This window comes from Lichenostomus cassidix, chromosome 26 (genome assembly GCF_008360975.1).
Source record: "Lichenostomus cassidix isolate B80296 chromosome 26, HeHo_3.0, whole genome shotgun sequence".
In the NCBI taxonomy this organism is placed as follows: domain Eukaryota; kingdom Metazoa; phylum Chordata; class Aves; order Passeriformes; family Meliphagidae; genus Lichenostomus; species Lichenostomus cassidix.
In genome coordinates, this window is record NC_139506.1 from 3,096,934 (window position 1) to 3,118,821 (window position 21,888).

General features: G+C 49.8%; 2 protein-coding genes across 6 annotated transcripts in view; one reads left to right on the plus strand and one right to left on the minus strand.

Annotated features, from left to right (window-relative positions):
* Positions 1-46: 46 nt before the first annotated feature.
* On the minus strand, positions 47-4,648 carry SNRPC (small nuclear ribonucleoprotein polypeptide C). Of its 2 annotated transcripts, none has more exons than XM_085083116.1 (6): positions 4,515-4,648; positions 4,249-4,291; positions 3,777-3,885; positions 2,383-2,475; positions 1,696-1,800; positions 47-423 (listed from the first exon to the last, which is right to left on the minus strand). In XM_085083116.1, exons 1-6 carry the CDS (start codon positions 4,520-4,522, stop codon positions 299-301), a joined length of 483 nt encoding a protein of 160 aa, XP_084939242.1. In that variant the 5' UTR covers positions 4,523-4,648; the 3' UTR covers positions 47-298. The 2 variants fall into 2 exon arrangements, with proteins under 2 accessions (XP_084939242.1, XP_084939243.1); XM_085083117.1 differs by having other exon boundaries at positions 2,383-2,472; positions 4,515-4,646.
* A 685-nt stretch (positions 4,649-5,333) lies between these two features.
* Positions 5,334-21,888, plus strand: part of ILRUN (inflammation and lipid regulator with UBA-like and NBR1-like domains) — a 28,247-nt gene continuing 11,692 nt past the window's right edge. For 3 of the 4 annotated variants that reach the window (XR_014856620.1, XR_014856619.1, XR_014856621.1), the window contains exons 1-3: positions 5,334-5,575; positions 17,196-17,350; positions 20,591-20,788. Coding sequence is in view for 1 of the 4 variants with exons in the window: in XM_085083110.1 (XP_084939236.1) it covers positions 5,418-5,575; positions 17,196-17,350; positions 20,591-20,788 (511 nt within the window). In the remaining 3 variants the exon portion in view is untranslated. The remainder of the gene's footprint in view (positions 5,576-17,195; positions 17,351-20,590; positions 20,789-21,888) is intronic. The other variant, XM_085083110.1, reaches the window with a different exon arrangement.

Sequence of the window (21,888 nt, forward strand, 5' to 3'; positions counted from 1 at the left end):
ACCCCTATTTTCTTCCCCAGGGGACAGTCCAGAACAAGGCTCAGTCTGTATGGAAACAACAGCAATGTTTTATTGTTGTTTGTATCATTCAACAGGGGGAAGTAAAATAATAATACAACTGAAGAGACACCCAAAAAGCCAGGCCTCGTACAAGTCAGTGCAGGGTGTGGTGTCCATCCACACGCTGAGGTGACAGCAGAGTCCCTCCATACACAGAGTACAAAACCCCAGGGACACAGGTCTGTGGCATTTATCATAGGGAAGGTCCTAATATGAAAAGGCAGCTTCGTCTCCACCTTTATCTGTCTGGACGGGTCATTCCTGGCCTGGTTGGCACCATCATGGGTCTGGAGGGGGGTCTCATCATTGGGGGCCCTGGCATCATTGGCATGTGTCCTCCCATGGGTGGCCTCATCCCAGGAGCTGCCAGGGGAAAGACAAGTTAGACAACAGCACTTGGGACCACCAACTGCCCAGTCATTGTAGAACATGGATGGTTTGGGTTGGCATAGACATTAAAGATCTATTTTCACTCCCCTGCCATGGGCAGGGACACCTTCCATTATCCTAGGTTGCTCCAAGCCCCATCCAGCCTGGCCTTGGACACTTCCAGGGATCCAGGGGCAGCCACAGCTTCTCTGGGCACTCTGTGCCAGGGCCTCAGCACCCTATCAGGGGATAATTTCACACTTTACAGTGGGCAGGTTCTTGTCCTGCTCCAGGGAACTCCCATTTTCCTTCCAAGTCTGTAAGTTCTGATCTGGCAGCTGCTGAGATGGATTCCATTCCCTGAGGGGCTCAGCCAGCAGCACAGGAAGAACCAAGCTCCTGGATTATGCACCCATTCTGACAATATTCACTCAAAAATTAGTTCCAGCCACTCAAGAGAGACACGAGCTTAATTACTGATCTGGAAAGTTCATTTGGAGAAAAGTGCTGCAAAACCATCCCATGTGTCCACAAACAAACACTGAGCACCTCTGCCAAGGAAAAGCAGAGGCTCTGCTGCCCAGCCCTGAAATAATGGTTTCCATCCCACTTTGCCATTTATTTCCGCAAGGCTGCTGAGTGTCACGGACTGTGCATTTATCTTGTGCCTTTAAAAACACTTTAAGAACACTTTCCAGCACAAGACAATAATTGCAAAGGCACTTCACTACTTTCAGTGCACATATGTGTGTGTGTGCTCCTGTAGATTTGTTCTGGGAACCACTCCAATAAGATATCCCCTGAGAATTCTTCAAATGCCAGGAAGTTCAGGAGTGGAATGGAATGGATCAAAGACATTTTCGTTTACAGTTCTGATAAAGCCTTTTTCAGGCCCATTGTTTCTCTGGAACACATTCCCCCGAGACGCTTTAAAGAGTAAAATTCATTTAGCGCAAAAAACGTGCCCCTTGTGCAAAACCTGAGACCTGGAGGCACCAAACTCCTGAACAATGACTGCTCAGAGCAGAGGGAGAACAGCTTCGACTTCCCAGTGCTGTAATTCCAGCTGCACAGGGGGTTGGTAACTCTCAACGAGGAGCAAAGGGGCTTTAATAAGTGGTTGTAAAACTGCTGTAGTCTCTCCATGCAGGGCTAACAGTGACACAGGAGCGTGACCAGCCTAGCATTGAGCTCCCAACAGACAGCAAACATCACCCAGACCTCCCACCTAGCCCCCATGGCACAGTTACCCCATCCCAGACTCACCAGGTCCGACTGGCATCATTCCTGGAGGGGGTGGGCCCATCATTGGCATCATCGGGGGCCCCCCCATGTGTGGGGCTGGCATCATGCCGGGCCTGGGGGGGCCAGCTGGACAGACACAACAGTTACACACTGGCACTCTCAGCCACCAAAGGGCAAGGCAGTTATTCACAGCACATGGCAGTAACTAAAGCCTCAGTGGCTTTGTATCTGCCTCCATTCCAGCCCTGATTCCAGGTGCTAGGAAGTGACTGGAGAAGGAATATGCTGGCTACCAACTCCAGCTGTGCATACACAGCACAGGGAACTCCCAACAGCAGGGCTTGGGGCTGGGAGGGCTCTGGGCCCTTCACCAGCTCAAGGGCAAAAGCTTACTAAAATTACTCTATTTAGAAAAACCAACCCAAACCAACCCACTGTGTAGTTCTAATGGAGCCACCTGCATGGGAGCCCCCATGGAATGTGGGGCTCTTACTGCTTCTGAGGAACTCAGCACCCCAGAAATAAGACACAGTAAGAGCTGAACTGCTCTTACACAGAATTCCCTCCTATTGTGGGAGCACAAGCTCAAGATGTCTTAACTTGACTTCAGACTAAAAGGCCTTTACTTTCCAAGTTGATAACACAAGCAATACAGCTCCAGAGAGTGTATTGCTTGTGGATTCCAGCCCCAAACTGCCCCAAACTTACGGATGCTGGGAGGAGGCGGAATCATGGCTCCGGCCGGAGGTGGTGCCGAGAACGGGGTCGGTGGAATTTTCCCTTGCTGGAATGCAGCCGCTACATTGGGGGGGAAAAGAAAAAAAAAAAAAAGGAAAGAAAGAATCCCAGGAAAAAAAAAAAACCAGTTACTAGGCCGATGAAGCGCCGGGTCACTCGTCCGTGTCATGCCCCGCGGTCACGTCATGCTGCGTGCGCTGCTGTCCCCACGCCGGACACATCCCTGGCACCTGGGGAGCACCTGAGACTCCTGGAGACAATTATTGTTACAGCTGGGACTAGAGAGCTCCTGTGTGGATGTCACACCCCTGGGCAAGGTGGGTGTGTGGGTGAGAGAGGAAAAAAAAAAAATAAAAATCAACCACGTCGCGGATCTGCATCGTTCCACCGGGACATGCTGTGCTGGAATGGCAACGGGGCGAGGACTGGGGAGGGGCAAGAGTAGGAAATGGGGTGCAAGGAAGGGGAGAGATTCAACTGGTATTGACTGGGAGGAAGGCAAAAGATGGGGGAGTTGGGAGCATCACAAGGAAAAGAGACAAAGGGAAATAGAACGAGGATGAGTCTGGGGAAGTCTGGGCTGGATGTTTTAGGAAAACTCTACACCCAGAGGTTGTTGGGCACTGAGTGCTCCCCAGGGAGGTGCGCATGGCTCTGAGCCTGGCAGAGCTCAGGGAGCAGCTGGATGATGCTCCTGGGCTCATGGTTTAGTCTCAGGCAGTTCTGCACAGAGGTGGAAGTGGGACAAATGATGCTTAGGGGTTCTTCCAACCTGAGATATCTATACGAATGCTGCCATAAAGTTAATCTGGTGTTTGTATTTCTTTCATAGAGAAAAGAGCCATTCCTCAGAGGGAAGAGAAGGACCTCCTGAAGTGGCAAAGGAAACAATGTCACACTTCAGTCAAGATTTTAAGTGCCAGGAAAAAACATCCCTCAGGAACTGAGGGCAAGCAACCCCAGCATGCAAAAACTGCAACAATTCAATGTTTTAATATCCATTTTCCTATCTTTTGGAATCCCTACCCATGCTCTCTGCATAAACATGCCACTGCCAAGCAGCACAAGTGTGTTATGTGGCCTTGTAGGACATTACTGAAGGTGGTGGCACTGACAGCCCTCATGAACAGTGACAGGAGGGAACCTCAGCTCTTGTGTGGTGAGCAGAGCACTCAGGGTTCCCCAGCACAGCCCACAGCCTGAGGAACTCAGATCCAGACTCCAAATTTTCGCTCATGACTCCCTGAACAAAGACTCCCCAGGGAAGTGAGGAAAAGTCAAGGTGGAAGCACGGAAGAGCAGCTGGAGGAAGGGCAGGGGAGGGAACGGGGAGGCAGCCAGGGTCACGGACAGATTGGCCTTACTTGTTTTGTCAATCAGGCTCTGGGCTTGCTCCTCCATCCATTTCTGGTAATAGTCCTTCACGTTCTCCTTGTGCTTCCGGCCACTGCAGTGGGTTTTTCTCACCGAGGGCTAGGAAAGGTCACAGAAACCCAGGATTCAGCAGCAAATAGGAATTAAGTATGATTTTAAACACATGCAATTCAGCAGTGTAAAGCAGATTTGTTTCCATGCCCAGTCAGAGGATGGCTGATATGTGAAACCTTTATGTATAAATGACAAGTATTAACTCCCCAGCTCAACCCAGACTGTCCTGACCCTGTCACTGTCCTGCTAGAGAACACCAGGGACGTGGCACTTTCTCCTTTTTGGCACGGAAGCAGAAAACACTAAGTAACACCGCTGAATCTCACGGTTCCTCCTTTTCGCTCACATTACTTTTGTTTCACTGCTGTAGATGAACAAAAGGATCAACACCGAGGCTTTGGCACTCACCGAGTCATGAGTCAGGTACGTGTCACAGTAATCACAGTAAAACCTGCCGGGGGAAAACCTCGTTATTCAGAGCTCCCTTCGCGCTGCGAGCGTTAACGGAGCCCCGGAATGACACCGCAGGGTGCCAGGGCTCGGCCCGCCCGCTCAGCCCGGCCCTTCACTGCCCTGGACGCACAGGGAGCACCGAGCACCGCCCAGGAACCCCCGACCAGCCCCGCTCCCCGCCCGGGACCCTCGGGAGCGCCGGCCGGGCCTGCCGCACTCACTTGGGCATGGTGCTCCCGCCGCCGCCGCCAGCCGGAAGTGGCGCGCACCGGCAGTGACGCACTCATGCAGCGGCCGCTTGAGCCCCGCCGGCTGCCGTAGGCCCGGAGCGCTGCGGTGGGTGGTGCTGTGTTTCCCCGCCCGGCGGGAGGAGCATCCCGAGCCCGCCCGGCCCGGGCCGGTCACGCCACCACCGCCCGCCCACAGAGCCGGCAGCGCCGCCATCGCCCCCCAGCGCGCCACTGGAGGGGTGCCTCGGGACCCCCAGCCTGGGCTGCCGAGGCGTGTTCTCCTTCCTCTCCGTGCTCTCCTCACGGAAAATACCCCGTGCTTCCGATCTCAGGCCGCCCACGAAGCGGCCTCTCGCGGCCGAAAACTGCAAGAAAAACATTGTTTTTAGGGGGTGAAAAAAACACCGAGCGGGCTCCCGTCGGGCCTTGCGCTGCTCATTTGCATGGCGCCGCGTGACGTCATGGCCTCTCATTTGCATACGCAAACACGCGCACTCCCCGCCATATATGGATGGCAGCGCGCGGTCGTGGGCGGAGTCGGCCTATAGCCCCGCCCCCCGGTGACGCAGCGCCCTCGCGCGGAGTCCCCGCGTCACGAGCGGCGCTCATTTGCATGCTGGGCCCCGCCCCCTCGCCCTTGCCGCGCTCCCTCCCTCCCCCCCGCGGGCTCCCGGCCCCGCCCCGCCCCGCTCGTGGGGTGACGCCAGCGGGGTGACGTCTCGTGCCGCGCGCCGCGGGGGCGGGGCGGCGCAGGCGCGGTTCCGGCGGCGGCGGCGGCGCGCGCGCACTCACCCCCCACCCCCCCCCGCGCGCCCGCCCGCCCCCGCGCGCCCCCCCCGCGCGCGCGGCGCTGAGGCGGCCCGGCCCGGCCCGGAGCCCCCGGGACCCCCGGCCATGGAGGGCATGGATGTGGACCTGGACGCGGAGCTCATGCAGAAGTTCAGCTGCCTCGGCACCACCGACAAGGACGTGCTGATCGGCGAGTTCCAGCGCCTGCTCGGCTTCCAGCTCAGCCCCGCCGGCTGCGCCTTCTTCCTCGACATGACCAACTGGTGCGGGCCCGGGGCCGCGGGGGGGGAGGCGGGCGAGACGGCCTGAGGGGGCTCGCGGGGCCGAGGGGCCGCGGGCCCGGCTGCCCCCCCGGCCCGGCCCGGCCGCCCCAAGGCCCCGGGGGAACGGGCGGTGTTTGTGCCGGGCCCTCTGCCCCTCGGCCGGGCCGGGCGGGCGGCGCGGGGCCGGGGCTGGCTCCCGTGGCGGTGCGGGAGCGGGACGGGCCCGGGGCGGACGGGGCTGACTCTCGGCCCCGGGCCGGGCTGCGGGTTTGCCGGTTCGCCGGTCCGAGGGCCGCGGAGCTGTTGGAGAGTGACAAACCGATAGACGGGGCGTGTGACCCGCGGGCAGGGAGCGGGGACTGCGTTCGGGGACGGGCTGTGGCGCCCCGACATTGAGGCGGCTTCAGAGGACGGGAAATTGTGGCAGAAAGGCGCTGTGGGAGCCTGGAAGCGTTCGCGGTGCACGTGTGAGAGTTACCGGGGTGTTTGGGGAAAACTCCGTGTCTGCCTGTGGACTGAGGGTCTCTCTAAATCCTCTGATTTTCGGCGTGTGTTTGCCTTTATAAAGGCTCTGTGTTGCTGCCCAAGGAAAAAGTAGACATGGGCTATCAGGGAAGCTACAGCTCTAGAAAAACAAGGGAGATACTCAGTACAAGTGTGAAAAACAAACTAGGAGTGTTGTGGTGCAGTGAGCCCAGGAACTGCAAATAGAATAATGTGGAGCAGTTGCTGTGTGAACGGGGGGGTTTGGCTCGTTTTGAGACCTTGTACCTCTCAGCCCGTCTCCAAAGTGTGTTGACCCAAAGCTCTGCACCGTGGGGGCTTCAGGAGAGCAAATGATTGCTGCGTGTTTCTGACACGATGAACAGAGATGGCTTAGCTAAGCTTTGCTTAGAGGTAGAACATCAAACCCGGAAACCTCGGCTTTGAAACCTGAAATCCAAAGGGCGCTCAGGATATCAACAGTTGGGAGAAAACTTGTGTGGAATTGTTGAGCTTATAAACAGTGATAAGACGACTTCGTCAGCTTTTTGCTTTTGCTTTTCCTTCCTCCTACAGCTCTGTATTGAATTATAGTGACAAATATGCATCTGCAGAGGGAGTAGGGGAATAGCAAGTAATTCCTTGTGTTTTGTAAGCTGACACAATGCAAAAGAAGGTCTCGCAGAGTTCAGGAGTTTGCTTGGAATAAACAGTTGGTTCGCAGCAGAAGATCCTTTCCCACTTCATTTATGTGTTGATAAAATGACTAATACAGACACTGCACTGTAATCCTTGTGGGGTTCTGTGAGGCTCCTGGGGAGAGTAGGGAACAGAGTTGAACCTAGAAGTTACTCCTGAAGATGCTCTCTGTAGTCAGAGTGTTCCTGGCTTGTGCTGAAGCAGCTCTTTTTCATTCAGGAGTATTGAATTCTTGTTTGAAATAACAGCATTTCTAATCCAGCCTCAGAACCAAGGGCTTTTTCCAACTTTTAGCTGCAGTTGAAGATCTAAAATGATTAAAATAGCTTTAATTTTCCAACTTCAGTAGCTAATTAGATTCCGAAAACATCAGTTTTGACATTTTTTCTGAAGTATTAATTGATAAGCCTTGTGGATGGATGGGCATGTGCCTGTTGGGGTGGTGAGATGTGTGTTCAAATAACCACAGCCTGTGGCTGCTCTGAGAGGGCTCAGAGCCCGTGTGAGTGCCCGTTCTCAGCCTGGCAGGGGCTGCTCCCTCTCTCCCAGGTTGGTGCCATTCCTTGTGTGTCCAGTTGGCATCTCTGCTCTGTGCCTGTCCCACTGCCCAGCTCCCACCCCTTCCTGTATGGCCACAGGGTCGTTGGCCTGGCCAGGCTGACCCTGCACTAACCCTGCTGTCCCTCAGCAGGGACAATCAGGACACGTGTTCCTGTTCTGGAAGCTCCTTTCCTGTGTCGTTGAGAGGCCCTGTGCAATCCACACTCCCCAGGTGATTCAGGCAGTGCCCTGTTAGGTTTGCCTTGTGTGGCCTGGAATTAGGGTCAGATCCTTCTGGCACCTGCAAATAATTTGTCTTGATGAGACCATCAGATCATTTTTCCAAGTGTTAAAGGCATGGCACGTTCCTTCAGGGATGATTCCTTCTGCCTCAGGATTGATGTTCACCTGCAGGAAATGGTGAGGGAGCTCCTGGTGGGGTGACAGAAGTGCACACACTGGCTATTCCAGGTTCTCTATAGCAATGTCCCATGTGTGAGTTAATTAACAAATATGTAAATAGTTTCACTGTAACTTGTTCCCAGGTGTGAAAGCTGCTCTTTGGCAGTAACTGTCATTTCCAGACCTGCAGTTCCTTCCCCACTTTGTGCCTTTCATGTACTATAGGGAGCACTCAGAGCTTAATGTGCTTTGAATGACCATTTCCAACAGCATCATTAGTAATTGTGGTCAACGGATTTACAGTGAATTAGCAGTACTGCTGAAATTGAGGAATTATTTTTCAATAGCTTGTTTTGCCAATTTGGGGGGGAAAATTAGTGGCTGATTGGTGAGGAATACCTGTAAGTAGCCTCTAAACATCTGTGTCCACTTCTCCAGTTCCCAGGAATGCCCAGTGTCCCTTCAGACCTCTGTCAGGCTTGGGCAGCGCTAAGGAACTGCCAGCTGGTTTTATTAAGTGCTGCAAAAATGCTTTGGGTTGAACATATGCATCCAAAGTTTCTGAGGCTGTTCCTTGATCTGCAGGAAATACAGGTTAAACCCTTTGTCTTTTCCCTGGTATTTATTAAACACTTTCCTAGAGTTCTGTCTATTTTCTGTGCTGACTTCTTACCTGCCCGAGATCCTGCCTGTACATTCCCCAATGGCAGCACACACATTAGGTTATTTATTTTTCATTCAGAGAGGCTGCGGCGGGAGAGGCTGAGCTTTCACTTTCGGCCTAAAACCAAAAGTGAACTTCTTTGTTCAAAAAGGAGAACCAATAGTGAACTGTTTTGATGCCAAAATGTTTCTTCCTCATGAGGAAACCCTGGGTAGCAGAGTGGGGAGGGCATTTTGCTGCCACTGCATCCAGGTTCAAATTCTCCTGGGTTCTCTTGGCTCTGCTCCCTCCCCTCCAGATGCTGGGCCCCACCACAGGTGGGAGGGAAGGGGCTTGTGGGAGGGATTTCTGTGGTGCAATGAAGTCCCACATGTTGCCTGCAGCTCCACAGTGATCTGTGAGATGGGCAGGAGCTGGTCTGAACCCCTTTGGCCTTGGCCTGCCTTCACAGGGAGCTCCTGGAACTCCATAAAAGTCATTGGATTCCTCTAAAGCTGGTGTGGAAATTGTACTGGGACAAGAAAAAAAGAATGATTTTCTTTTAATTGGAGTGTGTGCCAGTTTTGTGGGTGAGAGGCTTGGAGCTGCTTTAATTCCATGAGAGAGTGAATTAGTTTGAAGTAGTTAATGGTGGTGAATTTAAAAGCCATACTTTAGTGCAGTTGGATGAGAGAATCCCAGTTTGGAAGGACTAACGTATATTTCAGTAATTTACATGTAATACTTCTTTACATTCTCTTTTTAGCTTTTGTTTAGAAAGCTGAATTTTTATTAGAGCAGTAGGTGTGATATTTAATTGAAATGTGTCAGATAATGATGGCTTCCATTGTGTGGGGGGAAAAAAAGCATTATTGTAACAAAGCTTTTTGGATCCAGCTTTAGGGGAAAAAGGTCATTATTTGTGAGGTTGTCAGATCTCTTCTGGAGATCCTCGTGTTTTTTCATCTGTTTAAGAGAATTTGTAGCTTTGTCTTTTAACTAATAAGTCAAGGTGATGTTTTGCATAAAGATAAGTTTATCTCTGAAAACACTGCAGAATCTGCAGTAAGACCTTTTTCTCTCTTGTCTCAGGTATGGGGCAGTTCTGTGCTAAAATTACATTATAGATGCACATTTCCATCCCTGTGGGTGGGCTGTTCATATCCAGTGGAACACCTGTATTGCCCAGAAGTGGATGTACTTGACTGTGGGTCTAAAGATGTGGTTTAGCTAACAGGGCTTTAATTGCTTTTCCCATGACTTATACTAAGTGTAGGTGCTACTCAGAGAAATTCTTGAGGTATATTTGTGTAAGAAGTCAGGACACTCAGAATTTAACAGAACAGACAGGGTCAGGGGGATTCACTCACACAGGATGTGTTTCCCACAGTGGCTCACACCATCACTTCTGATTTTTAACTGCAGGTGTTTGCAGAACTGCCCTTAAAATCCAGCATGCAGGTGTCCTCTGAGAACAGATGTTTGGGCTGCTCTTCAAACTGAATCCATGTTCTCACAAACATGAGGAAAACTTGCCCACTGCTCTGTATAGATCCCGAGCTCAGTTTTGACACTCTTCCCTTTGGTGAGGAATCCTCGTGTCATGGAGGAAGCAGGAAACTGCGACCTGATTTTCCAGATAAATTATCCTCCTTCCCTGGGATGCCTGTGGGTTTTCATTCCTCACCCCGCATCGATGGGGCAGTGACAGCAGTGGGTGGCAGCTTCAGTTCCTTTGTTTCCCGTCATCGTTATCAGGTGATAGAGGCCAGAGTCCCATGTTCTTTCTGTGACTCAGCACACGTTTGTGGAGCAATCTGCATCTTGGTGTGACTCTGATCTGGTTAATGTTTGTTTATGGTGACCAGCTGAGCCATATCTGGTGAGAGGGGTTGCCTCAAAACATTGACTGGGTTTTGATAAGCCTTAGTGGGGAAGAGGGAAGCTGAGGCTTTGGGCTTGGTGTCTGTCTTAGTCTAACCCAGTTGGTGACATGCTGTCCTCACAGGCAGAAGTGACACCCCAGAAGCAGATCTGGTGGTTGATGATGTGCTGTCTCCAGGATGTCAGGACAGCCTGGCAGCTTGGCTGTGGATTGTGGCATGTGCTGGGTCATTTATACCCTGGTCTGGGAATGGAAAAGAGATTTTAAACTGTTTGGTCTGTTGTGGCTCACTTCAAACATAGTGGATGTATCTTGCTGCACATGAACCATCGTGGACTCCTGCCTCTCTGTGTCCACAGCTGTCTCCTGATGCTACTAAAAATAACAACATTACAGAATCAAACAATTTAAAAATGTTTTCTTAGAAGCTTTTATCTAGTGCGGAAAAAAAACCAAACCCACACCTCTTCTCCAGAGCAACTCAAGTGTTTGACCTGATTATTTTGAATGAAATCTAGACTTTAAAGAAATTGTATTTATAACTGTGGAACATACTGTAATTGTGCTCCAAGGTACAAAACTTTTAAAAATTTGGTGCCTGTGGTATGGAAGCAGAAGCAGGTAACTGTAGCAGAATTGGGTACAATATATTTTTTGTCCAGCTGGACTCTGCCTTACATGTCCCAACTTGTTCTCAGACAGTTTCTGTAGCTTAATCCCCCTTCACTTTCCTGCAGACAATTATAGATTGGTGACATAGTTTGTGCTGAGGAATTGGCAGTTACAGAATCTCCTGTGTACTGGCAGCTCTCAATGAGTTTCCACTGGGAAGAGCTGTTGCCTGTTTTCAGTGGCAGCTCCTGCTGGGACATTCTCGGGATATTTTACTCCCCACTTTAAGCTGCTGGGACCAACTGCTTTGAGAGGGCTCAGCTGCTGGGGATGGTTTTGTGGGCTCGTGCTTGTAGCAGCATCATTGTGGTGCTGCTGTTGGGCAAAGGGTTGTGCTCAGGTGTTTCACTGTGCTCAGGTGATGTGCTCAGCCCTGCGCAGGTATCTCGGGAAGGTTTCAGCAGCTGCTGTGGGTGTTTCTGTGCACATTAAAGCCGCTCAGGGAAAGTGATTTCCTTTGATGGTTTCGTGCTCTGAGGATGCTGTGCTTCTCCTGTGGGCTCTCAGTTTCTCTCTTCGGGCTGTCCCTGCAGATACAGGATTGCTTCTGTCACCACAGGTTTCTGTCTTCCTAGAACAGCCCACTTTTATGTGGAACTGCTGCTTTCAACTAAGACAATGAAATATTTTTCTGTGTCTTCATGTGAAAAAATACTTAAGCTTTAAATTAGCCAGCTCTTTCCCCTCCCCCTTCAGCTGTGTAAATTCAGCTTAAAGCTTTCAGCTTCTCTCGGTAGTCCTTTTGCATCATCAGACATCTTCCAAGGTAGTTTCCCAACTTCATGGATAGAATTTAGTGTAGTTTTAGTGTAAGAGGGGTCAAGAATGAAGAAAACTGACACAGAAATTTTGCTTTCTGAAATTCTGTCTATTGAAAGATATTCACTGATTAAAATTCCAATCCTTCAAAACATCTTGAGACTTTGCACTTAATTGCTATGTGTCATCCCTATTGAACGCTTGAATTGAAAGCTCCAGGTAGAAGTGCTTTCCTGCAGCATGATGTGCACATCTCTTCCCCCACCCGCTTTGGGCTTCTCCAAGGTTTAGAGTGAGGCACCTCCTCTAAACCTTGGAGAGGTTGGGAACTGCTGGAGATGTCCCAGCCTGGAGTATCAGCAATCCAGGTCCCCAAGAGCTAGGGTGAAGAACATCCAACTACAATAGTAAGAACTAAGAGACAAAAGGGGTTGCCTCACTTGGATGTCCCCCATATGCATTTTTAGTCTCTCCTTCCTGTATCATGTAGAGAAGTTCCATTATTTAGGAGTGAGAAATTGTCCATCTGCTGCACTTTCTTTTTGTTTTTTAACAATAGACACCTTATGGGGTGCTGTGGTGCCTGGTTACACTCTGCATTTGGAGAGCGACAGGAGCTCTGCGAAGGCAAAGACTTGAGTTACAGAAAGAGTCCGAGGTGTCCTACATCACGTGTGCTGTACTGGGGATTTTATTGTGCTGTTTAGCACTGCCCAGTGTCTGCATTGCATATTTCCAGGAGATGTCACCTGAGTTGCTTGGCTCATGACAAAACACTGCACCCTGTGAGTGCTGAGGGCATACAGAGAACACACCTCCCAGCCCGGGCACCTGCCTGGCTCCTGCCTTCCATGGGGACAGACCTTGGCACCTTCCTTACAATGACCAAGTCCGTTCATTACCTGAGAAATATCCTCTGCAGCCTGTCTCTGCATGACCTAAGGGTGCATCCCATCTGAAACTCCACGGGGAAGGTGCCCTCGGTGTTGCAGGGAGCATTCTGTCAGACGTGTTCTCCAACAGCTCAGGAGAACCTGAGCCCTGCAGTGTTCCCCAGGAGCAAGCCATGGTGGGTGCTGTGCTGTTCTGTGCTGTGGGCATGGGCAGGAGCCAAAGTGAAATTTGCAGCCTGGATTTTGAGCTTAAGCTGTGATTTGATTTTAATTTTTACCCCCCAAAAGTCTGTTCTTTAAAAAAATTACATATTTTTCTTTGGCTCACTTATCAAGAAATTTGACAATAAATGAAAGCTTGCAGATTTCTGTAACATTTATAGTTCAAATTCTAATGTCCCCCGTCTTGTATGTTCAAAGCACTTGCTTGTACTGCTTTTCTTCTGAGATACTGAACTTATCTATGCTGAAAGAATTCTCCATATTCTGGGGAGCAGAAGGGTCTTGGGCCTGTGCCCTGCTTTGCTTGAGGCCTCAGCAGCCTTGGTGCTTCAGTGTCTTCAGTCTCCTAAAAAAAGTCTGATACAATTAATTAAAAAACAATTTCAATTTACCTGTATACTGCTGGTCGTCTGCAGGACGGGGAGGTTGTGTAACTCGAGTTTGTGTACTGATTTGGAAGAGTTTTTTTTTTAAGTCTGAACATTGAATTACTTCAAGTAATTAATGCCTAAATATATTGGTTTAACATAACAAAAAGCTGTCTGGAAAAAACAGGGAAGGGAAAGAAGGGCTCAAGATGAGCCACCTCTTTGCTAACACTTAAGAGTTGTTAAGGGATGTCTCCAGAGCTATTAGCAAAGAAGGTTTTAACTTGACTATTGTAATTTAGCTCCTGAGGCTTGAAATGAAACAGCTGAGGAAAAGGATTGATCTGAAAAGGAACACTTTGGTGGTGTGTGGGAAAAGCACTTGACACCCAAGAGTCATGGGATGCCCTTGGAGAGGAAGGAGTTAGAGTAGATTTGGTTGATGATGTGGAATTATAACCTGTATTTGCTTCCTACTCCCCTCTTTCTGGGATTTTGCTCTTATGACTAAAATTGAGCACGATGATGAGTCCTGAGCTCACCCCATCGCTGGGGTGACTTGTGACTGTAGGCTTTTCCCGCGAGTTAGGGCTTGGATCCTGTCAGACCTGCTCTGTAAGTGTGGCAGGGCTACAAACTGCTGTGGTCCAGGACTGCTCTAAAAATGGAAAAATTGCTTAATTTCGGGAACGTAAGGAGGGCCTGAGACCTGGAGGGCCTGTGAAGAAAGAGCTGCATGGCCACCCCTGTAATTAGGAGAGCTCAATCATGTCAATTACACTGGCTGGATTTGCAGAGTTGTTTGGTTTATAATAGTAATTTATCTCCTATGGCAGAGAGCAGAGGGTAGTAAGTAGTGTGGTGTAAGTCACACCGAGGAGTGAAATCAAGCAGGCAGGGATGTGTGAGCAGAAGCCTTTAGATGATAACTCAACCCTCTGAGGGCTGACCCTTGTGCCTGTCCCTGCAATGTCTACAGCTGGGGCTATGCAGTTACAGCTGGGCACAAAGACCTAAAAAAACCCCAAATATATATTTTAAAATAGACAAATTTTTATAGGGCCTTGAGTATGTTTGCCCTAATGCATCTCTGTCATTAAGGTCGCATTTGGTTTTGAGCTGCACTGATGCCATGCCTGTGGCAGGGTGTGCTGCCTGGGCTCTGCTGCCTGCACATCACCAGGCTGCAGAGTTGGCCTCTGCAAGTGGCGTTTTCCTCGGAGTGCTGCCCTCCAACTGATCCTGGGGATTTTGGGGTAAGGGAGGAGGGGGGCAGTGTGTGTTGGGAGGAGAGGGATAGAGCCAGCAGTGGTTGTACTAGCTGAGAACATGACCGAGCTGTGAGCCGGGGGTGCCTCTGGCACAGAGCAGGGCCACCGCCTCTCTGTCCCTATCTCCTGGGGTTGTCTGTGTCAAAGAACGTGAACTCAAGGCAGATTTGCTTTGTCATCCTGACTTTGGCTTTTGCCACTGTGAATTTCTCTTCAGTTTCTGGAAGCTTCTTTTTAGTTCTCTACTGGGAAGTCCAAGAGGCATTGAAACACGTAGAAAGGCTCACCCCAACACCCCCCGCCCCTCAGAGCATATGGTTGGGAGTGGGGAGGTGGCTTTGGAATCACAAACGGGGGCAAATCTGTTTCCAGCATGTGTTGTTCTTTAGTTAGTTTTTAACTCGATGCTGCAGAGGAGTGTTGTTGTTTCCCAATGGCAAAGCGCACTGAAATACGACCCCGGGATGGGAGTGCTGGCCCCAGGCCTATGTGCACAAATAGCCCACCACCTTCTGAAGCCTGCTTGCAGCAAACACACACAGCCAGGCTGCCTCACAAAGAGTTGCAGTAGAAATCTGCCTCTCAGAGCTTTTATTTTTTCCTCTCAATGTCAATAAAATGTCAGTACCACTGATTCCAGAATCATCACTCACAAGATGTTGTGGTCTGTCTGAAAATGTAGTTATGTAGTAGTGGATTAGGAAGAGAAAGAGCTGCATTGCTGTCTTTTGTATCTCCTACAATACCTTTTGCCTTGGATTGCTGTACTACAGGAAGAAATCGTAGTGCAAACTAAGCTCCAGCTCATGGTGTTAGCTGGGTGAGCGAGCAGGAGTCTCTTGGCACAGCCCTGGTGTGAGTTATGTAAATCTTGTGCAGTGTATAAGCAACAGGCGGTTGGTGACGTAAAACTGAGCATTTGTCTCTGTTTACTGGCTAATGTGACATGGCCCCTTCCTGCAGCATTTGACTGAGCTGGCGGGATTAAATAGAGCCCTGACACTCCTAAGCAGAAAACGCCTCAGGCTGAATAATGGTTTCTGCTCTGGAATTCGGAGTTCTGGCCACAGCATGGGACCCGGTGGCTCCTGTGTTAGACCAAAGTCCGCTCGGCACAGATGGCAAAGGTCTGGCTGTGAGGCTGGCGTTGCTGAATTGCTGATTGATCCCCGTGGCCATGTTGTGCAGGACATTCCTCCAGTGCCTCCTTAGCAGAATGTCAGGAACTCCTGTGACTCACACAGCGATTATCTGCTGGCGCTGTGATGGATGGATTGATTGCCAAACTGATGAGGCTCTTTGGGTCCTCTTGAAATGCTTCCAGAGTGGCTCTACCCCCTGCTGTTGCCCCCTGTCTGGTGCTGCATTTTGAGTCCCCTGAGTTTTCTGTGAGGAGAAAGTGACACTGCTCCCGTGCAGTTTGGATTTTATCCAGAATGTCCGATTTGAATATTTTTTTTGCCATGAACACTGCAGGAATTGAACAGGAGGCAGAGTTTCTTTACTCACTGTTTCAAGCCTCTTTCCAGCTGGCAAGCAGCCCCACAAGCCCTGTGTTTGCTCTTGCTCAGGGTCACGCTGCAAATGTTTCTCTTGCTTTCACCTTGGCTCTCTGACTCGGACACATGACACCCCACCCCTGTTCAGCCCCTCAATATGTCACTGTGCCCACACAGAGCAGCTTCTGCAGGGCTTTGGTTTAGATGGTGCTTCCCAGTTTGTGAAGTCTTGGTTTGGTTTTTTTTTTTTCTATCCTGCTCAAAAAAGCAACACAGATTTCTGTAATCGTGAATAAGAAAACAGTTGTTGTGCCCATTGGGTTTGGAGAGATTTTACTCATCTCTATTCTCACAGCACCCACTCACAACATGTAAATTAGGGCCACAACCTCTCAGACGTGTATAAACAGAGGAATTACATGACTTGCCAAACACTTACGTAATGACTTAATAGTATATCGTGGAACTGAGCTAAGGCTCATGAATCCTCTTCCTGCCTGACTGTTCCTCTTCTCACATTAATTATCATGAGTTGTAGCTACACCGTAGCTCAGGAATCAATAGCATTGTGGTTTTCTGAATGTCCTTAGTATATCACAGGCTTGCACTGTCATTTATCTTTATTCAGTGAGAACTTTTGACTCAGGTGGTTTGTAAGTTCCTGTGAGTTGTGACTACCCAGGGCTGAGCAGGCGCTTTATTGATGAATAAACAGGTTGTACCTGATGTTGTGTTTCAAAAACAGCAAGGCTGGAGTAGTTGCCAGTGCCCTTTGGCCCTGAGAGTTATCAGAAGAGCGTTCTTCATGTTTTGTTCGTCTTGTGCTCCTTTTGGACCTTGTGTGCCAAAATAAAATTGAGAGGTTTTTTCCTTTTGAAATTAGGTGAGGTAACAAAGCTGGTGTGAAGAAACTGCCCCATGTTTGCCTCCTGTGGCATAGCTCTTCTCTTAGTGTCTCCTGAACTGTTCAGCAAGTTTCATAGAGAGCTATTGGAGTAGAGGTCTCCAAGACTTGTAAGTTCCAAGATTTCCAGGGAAAACAGAAGCAGAGTAGAAAAGTGATCTAAACCAGTGTCCCTGGCAAGAAAAAATACTGTATTTTGAGCTCTGTTATCTTGGAGAATCCACATGCAATAGACACAAAAGCTTTAAAAAACACATGAGCAGCAGAGCTATTACAGTCTGGACATTTTTGCTGAACTGTTTGGGATGACACATGGGCACCTGTGCAAACGGCCTGATCCACCTGTACTTCAGGTTGTAATGTGCTTTCTTCCTTTCCAGGAATCTACAAGCTGCCATCGGAGCCTACTATGATTTCGAGAGTCCAAATATCAATGTCCCCTCCATGTCATTTGTGGAAGATGTCACCATAGGTGAAGGAGAGTCCATCCCTCCTGATACCCAGTTTACAAAAACGTGGAGGATACAGAACACAGGTGAGGCCTTTGGACTGCAGAAAACCCCACACAGCAGGTGCTGGGATCCAGTGGGAGGGATGCTGGCTGGAGGCAGGAGGCTCACATGCATTCACCTGGGCTGGAGCCACCCTGAGGTGCTGCCAGCCCATGCAAGTTCCTCTTCTTGGGTTGGCACAAACATTTTGTGACAGGATGTGCAGCTCAGTCAGGTCATCAGTCTTGTTCCTCGTGCCACCACACAAACAAACTCTAGGAAACTTATAGACAAACGAGGCAGTGACACAAGGGTCATGTGGCAGGTCCACTTCTGGCAGAATTGCCTTTTCATGTTCTGAGAGGATGCAGGGCTGGAGTGACCACATTCCAATTTGAAGTAAGTCAAAGCAGTGACTGGGATCCAGGAAGTGAGGCCAGGCAAAGTGCATTCCCAGTGCTTGATCTCCTGGGATGCAGTCAGAGGAAAATGAGATCCATGGATGTGAAGGATTCCCTTGTGCTCAAGCAGTGAAGTGATAGGATGTTGCATGAAGATTTAAAACTGTGTGTCTGAATTTAACTGACCTGCTTGTACTGGTGTGAGGGAGAACAATCCCACACTGAGGTGTGATGTTGGGAGTCATCAGCGAGTCAGGTTCAGCTCTCAGTTTTTCTACTTCTGAATAACTGCAGTACTTGGGCTGAATATCCAAGTATGGCAGAGACTAAAACTGCACAAAAAATCTTTGAGTATTTCATCAGGATATGGGGAGATGTTTAATAACACTGATTTATAGAGAATGTGTTCTAGAGGAAGGGTTCAATATTTCAGTGTACTTTTTCTGCCTTCTTTTGTTTGAAAGTACAAAGAAAGGGTGACACATGGAACTTGCCTAAACTCCAGTTCTGTGAAAAGTTCACTGGCAATTTTTTTATAACTGTCCCAAACACAGGTACTACAAATCTAGTGTGACAGGTCTTGTTTCTCCACTCTTAGTACCTCCGTTTATGTGTGTTATGACTACACTTCTATCTCAGGCCCTTCCGACTCCTCCCTTCCCTGTTCCTCTGGTGTGCCCTTGCCTGGATGCAAATTCAGCCTTTATTTGGCATCCTAGTTCAGGAGATGTTTCATTGTGCTTGAAATGTTTCACCTTCTGAAATCCTGGGGCTTCTAAAATGAGGGACAGGAGCTCATCTTGATTTAGGGTTTCCTGGTGAGGCTGACATTTGTTTTGGCTTCTGTGTGGTTAAAACCTGGCTTGTGAAACTATCCATCCATGCCCTAACGGTAGTGCTGGAGGCCAGGGCTTGGTTCAGCCACTCTGCTGAGGGGTAGTGAAGTGCAGCTTCACATGCTGGTTATGACTGTGCAGTGTGAGGAGGACTGCAGCATTTAAAAACCATTCTTAAGTTAAATTAAGGTATAGTATCAAAGGGCTGTAGTGTTTCCAGATAATATCTACTTGTTCGGCAGATAACTGAAGCAGCGCCAAGGTTTTTAACAGCTCTACAGGAGTCCTTGATTAAATGACTTCAGTTCTAGAACACAAAATACCTGAGGCATGTGTCACTGGAGCGTTGCAGGTCTGATGAGTGTGACAGGCAGAGCTCAGAGATTGTCAGTTTGAGGCGTGTGAGCTGTGAGCTCAGTTCACTCAGGTTCTCGTATGTGTCAGTAAAAAACAATGCCCTGCTCTGGTACCTGCAGGATGGTGCTGCCTTGTCTGCCAAAAGAGCAGTTTGTGTAGTAGAACCATTGCTGAAAGAGCACCAGGATTTAACAGCCTGGCTTCCTCTCCCCACTCTGCCCCCAGCTGCTGCTGGCTCTGCAGGACACTCTCTGCTATTTATCATCTCCTGAGAGATGAGTGTACTGAAATAGAATGACATAATCATAATTTCGTTTTATGAGGCTTATCAGTTGCAGCGTTCTAGGCACCTTGCAAGCCTAAAGCCATTAAACCCGATAAAAATCACATAAATAATTTAAACTAAACCATGTTGCTGGGCTGCCAACCTCTGCAGATGAGACTTCATGCTCAAGTGCCCCACGCCTCAGGCTGAGGTCAGCCAGACAACCAGCTCCTGTTTCAGAGCCCTGCTCTCTCAGCACCTTTCCAGCTGTACTGCTACATCCCCCATGCTGAACATCCCGCTGCACTCCTGCTCTCCCCGTGAGGTTGTGAATTCCACAAGCAAGGACTTCACAAGAAAACCAGTCCTTGCCATGTCTTCACTGGAGTATTCACAGGGATTAAATTAGCAGGCAAGCTGTTGCAAAGGATGCTCCTTGAGGTAATGTGAGGTCAGGGCAGCCTCCGGCGCGCTCGCCTCGGACCAGACGGAGCAGTTCCAAGCTTCATGGTGGTTCAGGCTTTCCGTAGCCATTTCCGTCAGCCTCAGCTGAGCAGGAGGTATTCTCAGTCGTTGGCTTAGTCTCATCACATGACTGGGGAAGAAGCAAAAGAAAATTGTGCTAAATTGATATTTCATGAGTCTCAGAAGCACTTTTTCTTTCTGTCTGCCCCAGCACTTGTTATCTTTGGCAGCTGTGCTTGCACACAGGAGCTGTTTTCTGTCTCTCTGATTGCCAGATCACGCTGTCAGTCCCAATGTCTGCAGTCTAAACATGGATCTCCACAGATAAATTGTGTTCACAACCCTTCCCACCCTTGCACAAGCCCGAGAAAAGGGTTGGTGCAAGGAGAGAAATAAATCCATTTAGGAAATTGTGCTGGCACTTCAGTTACAGCTCAAGCTATGAGTTTCTCTTGAGATTCCTAACAGGCTTAGAAAGAAATGAATCCCTGAAAGGACGTGTTGCCAGCACTTTGTATAAATAACAGGTATTTGATGTAGCATGGCTCAATGCTTCATGCAGGGAGGTAGAAATGGGGTCACACACGCAGCCCTGCCCTTGTGTCTGCCTCTGGCCCTGGGGAAGGGGAGGTGTGTATAGGTTAGGTTTTGTTTGTTTGTTTGTTTTTTTGCAGCTGTTACACTGTGACTTTGAAAATTTTTTTGTGTAACAAAGACCCAGAGATTACTCAAATAGAAATATCAATTCTTCTGCTGGTCCCTAAATGCACCAGTTAAGCCTGCTCTGAAAACCAGGCTTCCTCAGCATCCACTGCTGCTATGTCCTGTGTATCTTGGTTTCCTTTGACCATCCAACAATTGCACAACTGTTTTAACAAGCATGTTTCATCCAGTCTTACACAAACAGACAAAGCTTTTCCTGGTGCTCTGTTAGTAATTCCCTCTCCTGTCTAATCCCAGGGACGGAGGCGTGGCCCCCAGGGGTTTGCCTGAAGTATGTCGGTGGAGACCAGTTTGGCCACGTGAACATGGTGATGGTGAGGTCCCTGGAGCCGCAGGAGATGGCCGATGTCAGCGTGCAGATGTGCAGCCCCAGCACCGCCGGAATGTATCAGGGACAGTGGCGGATGTGCACTGCCACGGGACTCTACTACGGAGGTGAGCAGCCCCTTTCCCAGCCTGCATTCCCTCTGGGGACAGCAGGGACATTGGTGGCCCCTGTGCTGTGCTCCGATAACAGAGCTGGAGGGCAGAGGTCTGCCAGCCCCGGGCCTAAATATAGAACACAGAGTGGAGGAAAACATCAAGGGAGCTGCTGCTTTGTTGTCTTGGTCAGTGTTTTCTAAGCCCTGGAACAAATTACAGATTACATAAAACTCTGGAAAACAAAGGGATGTGCATAGCTCTCCTGGAGGCTCTTTCCCAGTCAGTCCTTGTCAGAATTCTTTCCCAGTTTTCTATTGCTTTAACACTGTGAACTGCATATGAGCATAAAACAGTAGTGAAAACCTCATTTGAGAAGTAATGTCCAGGGTTTAGTGCAGTGATTTAGTGCATCCTCTGTGAGCCATTTCTCAGTTTAAAGAACACATATAGCTATTTTGCCTGGTGCTTCAGCATGGGCCTCCAACATCTGCCTTCAGTGCAGCCCACCTTTTTTGCCAGCTTTAGTTTACACTAAACATCTTTGTGTCTCGGCGGTTGGGAGTATCCCAAGTTTCAGGTTTGAGTGAGAGGTGTTGGCGCATGGAGGCAAAAATACCAGTGCCCAGAGGAGGGGGCTGCTGCCAGTACTGTCACTGCCGTGTCTGCAGGGGACACAGTGTGTCCCTGAGGGATGGACAGGGATGACATTCTCATGCAGGTGGGACAGCCTGTTCAGCTTTCGTTTCTGGTCCTGCGTGCTCATAAAGCCGAGGGTTTGTGGAGGTGTCCCAGCGTTGCCAGAAGTTGCCACTTTTGCCAGAACACAACCTGAAGATTAAACCTCTTTGTCCACCAAGCTCCGAGTCCGAGGGCCTCTTGCCCTGCAGCCGAGCTCGTGGGTTTGGTGTCGGCTGGCCCGAGGTCCGGCCCGGCGGTCCCGGGGATCCCATCCTGCGCCGGGGCCAAGCCGGGGCGGCACCGGAGCCGCAGGGCCGCGGGAGGGCGGCAGAGGGCGCTGCGGGGCCACTCCCGGGCCGCGGTGGGGGCGACGTTTATTGCGGGGAGGGGGTGACAGTGGGAGGGGGGTAGTGTACAGGGGTGGTCACACTGTG

Bases quoted from the DNA above. Each gene is read 5' to 3' on its own strand.
- SNRPC (XM_085083116.1), bottom strand. The intron at 3,886-4,248 runs GTGAGTGCCAAA...GACCTTTCCTAG, and splicing joins CGTACCTGACTCATGACTCG to CCCTCGGTGAGAAAAACCCA. The intron at 1,801-2,382 runs GTAAGTTTGGGG...GTGTCTGTCCAG, and splicing joins TCCGCCTCCTCCCAGCATCC to CTGGCCCCCCCAGGCCCGGC.